Source organism: Abrus precatorius, unplaced genomic scaffold, assembly GCF_003935025.1.
Source record: "Abrus precatorius isolate BTA unplaced genomic scaffold, Abrus_2018 Scaffold7, whole genome shotgun sequence".
NCBI classification, from domain to species: Eukaryota; Viridiplantae; Streptophyta; class Magnoliopsida; order Fabales; family Fabaceae; genus Abrus; species Abrus precatorius.
The window spans coordinates 13736965-13747285 of NW_020874417.1; the positions used below are offsets into that span (position 1 = coordinate 13736965).

The 10321-nt window shown below is 35.4% G+C and overlaps 2 protein-coding genes across 3 annotated transcripts; one reads left to right on the forward strand and one right to left on the reverse strand.

Annotated features, from left to right (window-relative positions):
- The first annotated feature begins 1815 nt into the window (after positions 1–1815).
- LOC113871160 (malate dehydrogenase, cytoplasmic) lies at positions 1816–5807 on the forward strand. 2 transcript variants are annotated; one of them, XM_027508020.1, is made up of 7 exons: positions 1816–1936; positions 2019–3135; positions 3276–3451; positions 3976–4253; positions 4350–4485; positions 4569–4680; positions 5115–5807. In XM_027508020.1, the coding sequence occupies exons 2-7, from the start codon at positions 3003–3005 to the stop codon at positions 5207–5209; spliced, it is 930 nt and encodes a 309-aa protein (XP_027363821.1). In that variant the 5' UTR covers positions 1816–1936; positions 2019–3002; the 3' UTR covers positions 5210–5807. The 2 variants fall into 2 exon arrangements, with proteins under 2 accessions (XP_027363821.1, XP_027363820.1); XM_027508019.1 differs by having other exon boundaries at positions 1817–1936; positions 2977–3135.
- A 1822-nt stretch (positions 5808–7629) lies between these two features.
- Positions 7630–8151, reverse strand: LOC113871509 (extensin-like). Its single transcript, XM_027508600.1, has one exon. The coding sequence runs from the start codon at positions 8149–8151 to the stop codon at positions 7630–7632; it is 522 nt and encodes a 173-aa protein (XP_027364401.1).
- Positions 8152–10321: the final 2170 nt, after the last annotated feature.

The window sequence follows — 10321 nt, forward strand, 5'->3', positions numbered from 1 at the left end:
AAATCCCAATAATAGAAGGAAGGAAGAAACGATACCGTTTTGCCATGTTCACTTTCTCAACCCTTCAAAACAACACTATTTCTGACAACTGGGCTTTTGATGTGGCACATAACGTGACATGTTAACTTTTTGTTACCATTTGTTAATGGAGTCTGTGTTTAGAGACTAAAATGAATGACAAAGATAAGAGTTAGGGACTAGTGCAACCTTTTTAAATTTTCAGGAACTAAAATGCTAGATACAAACTCTTTCGATAATCAAAATGAGGGTTTAGTCAATAATAATAATATAATCTAAATCTTAATTGCAAAAATTTTAAAAATTAAAACTTCTAACCTAAAAGTCTCTTCTCTTTGTTGCTTCTACAAATTGAACTTCTCCAATGCAAACTTTTCCTAATATGCGAAGAATGCACATTCAATTCGAATATATATACACTTCATATTGGGTAAAGACCTGTGGGTAAAAGAGTGTATTGATTTTTTAACTGCAGGTAAAGTTGTCAAAATGGACAGCCTGGCTAGATACAAATAGCAAACTCAAATGGGTCAGACTTATTTAGCATAAGGTAAAAAATGAGCTTGTATTTTTGTTGCCCAAGCCTTATCCTATGTGGGCTATGGACTTCTGCGAGCCTAGCCTAACAGCCTAAATAATTTTTGTTGTTGTTTTCTTTTTCCTATTTTTGTAATAGGTCATTTTTTTTATTGTTTTTGTAACATTAAGTCACTTTTTTTTTGCTACTTTTAGTGTTTGTTACATGTCATTTTAGGTTGTTTTTGTAATAGCTTAATAGACCACTCATTTTTTTTTGGTCTAATTTTTGTATTAGATCATTTTTTTTTAAGTTGTAATAGGTCACTAGTTTTTTTTTTGTAACATCTATTTTTTTTTTTAATTTCTATACACACAATAAGTCTACAAATATATAAATAAATTCACAATTAAACAAAGTTCCAAAGATAAAAAGTCCATCTACATAATAAATGGATCAACTCGATTAATCTAAAATATATATTATATAATTCAGGCTGTCCAAGCTCACATGGGCCATCTCGATTAAAGCCCTACCAGGTACATGGCTTATCTAGACTAGGCCAAAATGTCTTAAGGTAATTTCGGACCTTGTTTTTTAGAATCCAAGCCTGTCTATTTTATGAGTTTTTTTGGCCCATTTTGTCAGCTCTAACTATAGGATAAACGTGTGTTTGACTGCATGGAGCATGAATCAAGTGTAAGATTTTTATCGGCCGACACACACATACAAGTGTCCAAAATTAATATACCGACACATAAATCTTGGAAATTAATAAACTGACACATAACTGTCGGACTCTTCTTAGCCGACATTTAAGTATTGTAAAGATATTTGTCGACATAATTAATATATGATAGTGGATTAAGTTAGTGTCAATTTTTACTTTTTGACACTCTTATTTTAATAATTAAAAATTTATGTTGTCATTTATTAAACCGACATTAATAATAAAAAATAATTATTTCAACCCTAAATTTTATGACACTTTATTATTCTAACCCAAAAAGATTGAGAACATCTTTTCCAATAACCCTTTATGGAGAATTAGAGACTTTGATTTTTCTTTTAAAAACATTTTTTTGTTTATTTTAAAAAAATTGTAGTATTTAGAAAAAAAAAATAGAAAGCTGATTTTTCTCTTTTACAATACAGCTGTGTCTGTATTCCGCGCCGTTAAAGTTAACCCTAGTGAAGCGGCGTCGTTTCACGAGGTGGTATCGTGGTAACGCTATCTCCACACAAAATATATACACATTACACAAGTACATCTCCATTTCACACACACTCTCCAACACTCCCTTCGATTTTCATCGACCCAAACCTCTCTCTCTCCGATTCATCCCATTTCTTTGAAAATGGCCAAAGATCCAGTTCGTGTTCTCGTCACTGGTGCTGCAGGTATTGTTTTCACCCCTATAATCTTTTTCTCTGCTGTTTCTATATTTCCGACTCATAACCCATTCTTGATTTCAAATTTCAGTTTTTGTAAGCAAGATCTGTGATCTGACCATGCTTTTGGGCTGGTTTGATGATTTAAAATTCCGGGTCTGTGTCAAAATGCTGTCTTTGTTTTTGTTCGGGTCTTGATCTGCTCAGGCTTCAGATCTGATACTGTAATGAATGATGATGCTTTATGCCTGTGTATTGTGATATTTTTATGTAGATATGCTTATCAGTGATTTGTTTTTAATACCTCGCTAGGAATTCTAATGTAACTGTGTTTTTTATGATTGGCTTTGTTATGAACTGGCTTGTGTGTTACGTTGCATTATTAGGAAATAAAAGTTGAAACTAGTGTCATCTTGGGTCCTTCCTTAGTTACCTCCGATTGTCACTTGCTGTCTCGTTTGTGTATCTTTTCTATGAATGAATAAGAAACATCTTACACTGTAATAGTGTGGAAAATTGACCATAATTACTGTTAAGGGAGGGATGTAGTCCCATAGTGATTTTTTTGGGAGGGGGGGCTGGAGGTTTCCATTTCAAACAAATATGTTTTAATTTGGTAATTGTTTAAATTTAAGATATATAATGATAGATTAACCTAAATATAATGTATTAACCGTTTATTTATTATCTTAAATGATATATAATTCTGTTAGTTTAAAATAAAAATTTGCCCTCTCCTCCCTTCAATTTCAAAACCCTCCTCCGAAACTATCTATCCCTTAGTTGTCTTTGTTTTGTTGCACTTGAAAATAATGTTGCTGTGATTTACTTTCAGTGAACTGAAAATAAAAGCGTTGATCATTTTGATTAAATTGATATTTGATATATGTACAGTTATTAGCTTTCTTAATTGATTTCCTCAATGATTTACAATGACTTCTGTTGGGTGGAGTTTTTCCATGAAAGACAAATTGGTTTTATGATGGAATTATTTGATTATTTGCTTCTCATAACTTTTCTGTACTAATAAAATGCTTTATCAATTGTAGGGCAAATCGGGTATGCTCTTGTTCCTATGATTGCTAGGGGAGTGATGCTGGGTCCTGACCAGCCTGTGATCCTCCATATGCTTGACATTCCTCCAGCAGCAGAGTCTTTGAACGGAGTTAAAATGGAATTGGTGGATGCTGCATTCCCTCTTCTTAAAGGTTTGAACTTTGAATTGCCCTTCCTTGTTAAATATTTCATAAATGTTATGGATAGCAATCTTGGACTTGGAAAAGGTTTGTTTCCATTTCTTATATATAATCAACAGTGTTATGATTTTGGGTGCAATTATTTGTTTCAGGTGTTGTTGCTACCACTGACGTGGTTGAGGCATGCACTGGGGTCAATATTGCAGTAATGGTTGGTGGATTCCCAAGGAAAGAAGGTATGGAGAGGAAAGATGTGATGTCTAAAAATGTCTCCATTTATAAGTCCCAGGCTTCAGCCCTCGAAAAACATGCTGCTGCCAACTGCAAGGTAATTCCTTTCACTGGTTCCTTGGGCTCTTCTTAACGAACTTTAACTTCTACAGTTTTTTAAGTCAAACTTCTACTTCATTATGTGTTCGTTTTTTTTTTTTTCGTTTTTGATACTTTGGTCAAGTTACATGTGGTGTTTTGGTTTTGTCTTGTAATTGAAAACTATTAATATATTGGTTAATGAGATTGGCTAGATGTAAGACCAATGAAGATATTTGGAGTTGCAATGAATTTAGTTGTATCTTCGCAATTATGTTGAATTCTTGTACTTGTGTTTAAGACTTTGACCACTTTTAGGAGATGCAAATTTTCATAAGAATTGGGTGTCATGGAAAAAGCTCCTTCTAATTCACTTATGTGTAGGTGTATTCTGTATGGTGAAGTCCTTGTGATTCCATCATGATGGAATGTAACTCATATTCATGAAATGTCTACTGTATATATATTTTTTTATTTTCTTTTAATGTGTTTCAATTTTGTGTTTTTGGGAATATTTATAAAAGATTTTGCAATATCTTGCAGGTTCTTGTTGTTGCTAACCCAGCAAACACCAATGCATTGATCTTGAAAGAATTTGCACCATCTATTCCTGAGAAAAACATTTCTTGTTTGACTAGACTGGATCACAACAGGGCGCTGGGTCAAATTTCTGAAAGATTGAGCGTTCAAGTTTCTGATGTTAAAAATGTTATAATCTGGGGTAATCACTCTTCAACTCAGTATCCTGATGTTAACCATGCAACTGTTCAAACCCCAGCAGGAGAGAAGCCTGTCCGTGAACTTGTTGCTGATGATGCCTGGTATGTGACAAATATTATGTGAACTAAAACTTTAGCAAATACATTTTTTTTTTTTTTTTAATTTTGTTCATTGAAGCATTGCTGTTCTTTATCAAGGCTGAATGGGGAATTCATAACTACTGTTCAACAACGTGGTGCTGCAATTATTAAAGCTAGAAAGCTTTCAAGCGCTCTATCTGCTGCTAGTGCTGCTTGTGATCACATTAGAGATTGGGTTCTTGGAACTCCTCAGGTTAGTTAGGTTTTTGTTTAATTTTTAATTCAGTTTCTGTATGTGTCTCGAACTCAACTCATTCTTTTTTGTTGCAATATTAGGGGACCTGGGTATCAATGGGAGTATATTCTGATGGTTCTTACAATGTACCAGCTGGATTGATCTATTCATTCCCTGTCACTTGTGCAAATGGGGAATGGAAAATAGTTCAAGGTAAATGTTTTGTCACTTAGTGGGGGCATAATGGCTCCCTCTTAAGTTGTCAGTGTATGTTCTTTGCTCTAACCTTTTTACACTCTTGATGAAAATGTTGCTAAAATAATTTAAATGAACAATCCCTGTACTTGATGTGATGCTTTCTAGTGCAACTGAAATTATGGACCAGTTTATTCTGGCCTTAATTTTTTTAAATAAGATTTTTTTTATCATAATTACACAATTTTTCCAAAAAGGAAAACAGGCAAAAGTCTTAAAACATGGATATTACATTACAGTCCATTTCTCGTAAGCTAAAAGGAATGGAAGCTTTGGAAAATTATAAAATTATAGATTTTTTTTCCAAAGTTTATCCCAATCAGTATTTGTGGTTCTAAATTTTGGATATATGCATCTGATCTGAGACATAATTCCTCAACTTTTTTACACAGGACTTCCAATTGATGAGTTTTCAAGAAACAAGTTGGACTTGACAGCAGGAGAGCTTTCTGAGGAAAAGGAATTGGCTTACTCGTGCCTCTCTTAGAGTGGTTGCTTGCTCTATGTCTAGTGTCTTATAGAAGTAGCTTCAATTTTGAATAATGCTCCTTCTAGATACAGAGAAACTATAAGTGGAGAGTCTGTTTCTTAATTCGAATTACTTGATATTTCAACATCTAATACCTTTTAGAGGATATTTAAGGTCACAGTTTTAGTCATGGTGATAGATCATGGGCCGCGCATATTAAAATTGGATTAGGCTTAATTTTATGTGCGTACTAGCCCATTGCTTAGGGCTTGAACTCTTGTCTGTTTGTGGTGGCTGTACAAGAATTTTGATGTTTGTGGCTATGCACAAGCGTGCAACTACATACTTCTATGCCTTGTGATTGAGTATTTGTGCAATTGTGTTGTGCAATAAGATCATTTCATCATGAATGCTTCCAACTCTATAACATGCACAGAGGAAACACATCAAGTGAGCATTTTCTTATGAAAAATGTTAGCAACATTTTCGAACACATTTGTTAATATACTCTATTATCGATTAAAGGTTTTCGGGATACCTACAGTACAGGCTATGCTGTTATTCTTTTCTTTGTTTCATACTTTGTGTACACTCAATGCTTATCATGGTGATCATTCAACAATTTTTTTCATTCAAAGCACATAGTTTCAGTATGTTTCATGTCATTTTAGCCATCAAACTCATTTCATTAAGCTTAGACACAACAATTTTCTGAAGACTTCATAACAAGTATCCATTTTTTTTGCAACAACCTTTGTTTCAATCATAGATAAATAGAAGCATAATACTAATGCATAGCAAACATCTATTTTCTTTGTAACAACATAGGTTTCAACCATAGATACATAAAAGAAAACAATATGTGAAACATAGCCATAGGAACCCATCATAGTTTCACAAACACATACATGGTTAAAACTTTATTTATGATAAATATGACAAATAAATCCCAAAAATAATCTCAAACACATGCATCATCATATCCTAAATCGTCTATAATAAGTCCTGAAGAATGAATTTATTCTTAACCAAAACTATAAACAAATTGTAGATCACTCCCTTTTTGTGCTTCTTGTAGTTTTCACAATTTTGTGATGGAAGAGGAGAATGAGAATAACTTCCATATGTAACACCCTAAATTTTCAATTGCATTTTCTTGTTTACAAAATGCAAGAGTTTTCTAAAGAAAGAAAGAATATTTCTTTTATCTCAAGCAAAAATACTCTCACTCAAATAGGAATTCGTGAGTTTTAAAGGATATTAAGAAATTTTCACTCTAAAACTTGTATTGTAAGCTAATGAACCTCTTACTCACTTCTTTCTTCGTTGTCCCACTTCTTTTCTTAGAGAAACCCTTCTCAAACTCCAAACTACTTTTGAATCCAAGTCCAAATTCCCTTTCCTCTCAATTCCAAATAAGTTCCTTAGAGCTTAATCCTTCAATCTTATTTTTGTATTTTTGTATTTTCTCTTTTCTCAAAAGTACTATACTTCGTAATGTATAGGAAGAACTTGGTCTTTGAACAATATCTTCTTCGAAACATCGCACTTTCTTCTGAATCCTAAGGAGATTTTAGTCTTAGAGACACCATCTCTCGTCCTTTTGGTTGTGAGAGACTCATTTCCAGGTAAGGGGAGTTGATCCCAAATTCTAACTCCGATTTACATGTTTCTTATTTAAAAACACATTTTTTCCTATTTTAGATAGTATAGCTCTAATGTTTTCCTAAAACTACAGTGTTAAAAATAGATTCTTGGGCACAAAAACCTATGATTTGTTTGTAGAACTACCCAAACAAAATTTTATAGTAAAAGTTATGAACACCTAAAATTTATGCTAGGATCATATCTCATAATACCCTAATTCAAGACTCTTGTAAAATGGTGCACCCAAAAATAAATGTAAACCAGAGATCAATTAATCAACATTATAGCAAATCTACACAGCATTGCGATTTTTATCACAAGAGAACAGACGTCATACTTCGATCCTCACGGTTCACTCCAAGGCGTAAACACTATTATCCGTAATAAAATTCAGTTTAGTGTACAAATCTAATTAAATCGAGATAATAATCATGACAAGGTATCTTCTTTTTAGTCCGTTCATCACAAAGTATATATTTTAAATTATTCCAACATTTTATCAATATGTCAATCATCTTCATTATCGACCCTAAATTTTCTAGAATGATCTTCTATAAATAGTGGAGATAAGCGCATGACATCATATAAATATATCATTTGGAATAAAATTCTAAATTCACAATGAGAAGCATGTAGGTAAAAAGGAAAGTATATTTATATAGGTCCTCCATTCAAACGATTCAAGGTAAAACTACCTTAAAACAAAAACCCCCAAAGTTCAGTATTTCAAAATAACAAAACAATCCAAAAACCTAGAAGCAGTGTTCATCCATGATAAAGAAAATAACAATCTACAAATAAAACTCTAATGGAAAGGAATCCTCACTAGGATTGGATTCCAATCCATCAGAATTAGATGCATCGTCCACGGGCTGAGGGCGAGGGGAGGGCAGCAAGTCGTCAGGGTCGCTGTCGATCCAACTGATGGTAGGTGGTGGTGATCGTGAAGTGGGTGGTGGTGGTGAAGGGCGTCGGGTGGAAGGTCTGGCTTCCTCAGAAGGGGGTGCCTGAATACTAAGAGAATGACCGGTTACTGGCCTGACGGAAGACTCTACAACTCCAATGTCTTTCCACTCAGGTGCGGGTGCAGGAGCAGGATTGGGACAGGGGGTAGGTTCGGGGTCAAGGTTAATGATGGTCTTACCTTTATCCACAAAAGTTTTGAGTCGTTTGGCAGGGGGTTCTTGAGATGATGGAGAAGAAGGGGGTGAATGAATAATGATACTCCGTTCAGGTGGTAAGGGTACGGAGATATCAGCAAAAATGTGGTCGTTCCAAGTATGTTTCCATCCGTCTTCAGCGAGGGGTCCCATGGTCATGGAGATCATCCCTTGGTACATGAGGCGGTGCGTTGCTGGGTCGTACGTTCATCCCTCCTTCCCTCCGGAGTCCTCTCCCCATATACTCGCTCGGAGTGGGTCTATCTGTCACACGATCATGCAATACAACAACAACAACAAAAACAAAACACCGCACCAAAACAAAATAGAAAGGGTGAGCTCCGAAACAAGTATCCCTCAGAAATCAAATGAATAAGATAGTTATAATGACATGCAAATATTAACAAAATCAGATTTCCAGTAAGCATATAGTCTCAATCTAATATCTACCTGACAACCAAGAAGCACAAGTAAATTCACAGAAATTAATTAGTAATGCAAGTTAGACAATGCAACTTAGAACACCACTACTTCCTCCATTTCCAGCATTCCTCCAGTCAAGGTGATCAGAGGCCCTCATTCCCTACAAGCACACATCGTACATAATCTATCAGGGATATTCTCCCATTTTACCATTTCGGTTCCTCAGGAATGAGTCCTCCCAGATCCTGGTAATGCTTGCTCGCGTTAGGATTAGTGGAGGCTTCGATGGCGACGTGTCCTGGCCGCGGTGAGCTATTCTGCACCATTGGGGCAACCCCCCTCCACTACCCCCAAGGTTCTTCCCTCGAACCTGAACACTCACATTCCCCAACTATGCCAAACTGTGTCCTTGACTCTCCGTCCCCCACATCATGTATGTGGAATACCCACGTAATAATAATGATAAGGTGAAATCAGAGCACACTCAAAAGGGTTCACGCATTCAGAAGGAGAAGTGTGCACGTGTATTCGGGAAAAAATAGAAGAAAATGGAATAAGATGGAGATGAATGTAACAACTTCAACAAGATATCCAAACCCAGAAATACATTGTCTGCACAGGCATTATGAAAATTTTATAAAATAATCGTAACTTAATCCCACATGCAACACTCAGATTTTTAAGTTAGAAATCGGCAACATCCATGGTTTATTAATAAAACAATTTTCATTTTCAACCGAAATAGAGTTCCTTGGCTCTCGGCTAAATGGAAAAAAAAAAATAGGTGGGGAGAAAAAAATGATTTTATGATAAAAGATTCAAAAAGAAGATAAACAACAAGAACTGAGAGAGGATGAAATGTTGTATCACGAAAATTTATCATGCAAGAATAAAACCATCTAAAGTCATCATTTTTATTCAATGACCAGTACGAACAAGCAAGGATCATGCAAGGTTTACAGCATCAATGACATGCAAACAATATTTTCACTTATTCACACTCATTCGAGTTTCATTATACTATTTTTGGTATTATTCGAATAAGGAAGTTAGGAGATGAAGAGGAGATCATTTGCATGTAACCTTTTAACAACAATAGAGACGAAGACGAAGAAGAAAATACATCACATTCAACTACACATATTTGAACATGCACACTCATTCACATGCAGTTAAGAACTCCCGTAACCTTGCTTAGTTTGAGAACGAGAAAAGGAGTGGAAGATTCAACCTTGGTGCTTGTGGGATTTCGATCACAACTTGAGACCTTTGTAGCAGCACAACCATTTGAAAGAAGGGTGCAAGCGGTGATGAAAGCTCCTTGATGTTCGTTGTCTCTTTGAGAGGGTGATGGTGGAACGTGTTGCTCACGAGAGAAAGAGAGTAGAAAGTTTAGTATAGATGTGAAAAGATGTCGAGAGAGAGAAAAGAAGTGATGAAGTTGAGAGCGTTTTTGGAATGAAAGAGAGGGAAAAGGGCGCGTGAGAAAAAAGGGAAACTCTTTTATAGTATGAGTGTAAGGTTTAGGTCCTTTCATCTCTCAAAAGGGCTGGCAGTCAAGAGCTGCACAAGGGAAGGTTTTAGGGTTAGGTTAAGTGAAGTGGCACAACCTTTTTGCCTTCTCCTTGGAACGGTCACGCCCCCTGGTGCTCTGGTGTAGGTGAAACGTCCCATTAAAGCATTAAATGCTCAGAGTGGGAAAGGAAGCAACATTTAATGTTCCACACTTATCCAACAATCAATCATTAGAAGAACATAATCGTGAATGGTGAGTTGGTTTCCTCAAGGCTACGCAATTAAGGCGAGGTGGCCACTAAATTTTTTGATGGGGGAAAGGGGTTCTAAACTCTCTATATTCTAGTCACATGAAGGGTTGCGGCTCCTAGCCTACATTGTGGTA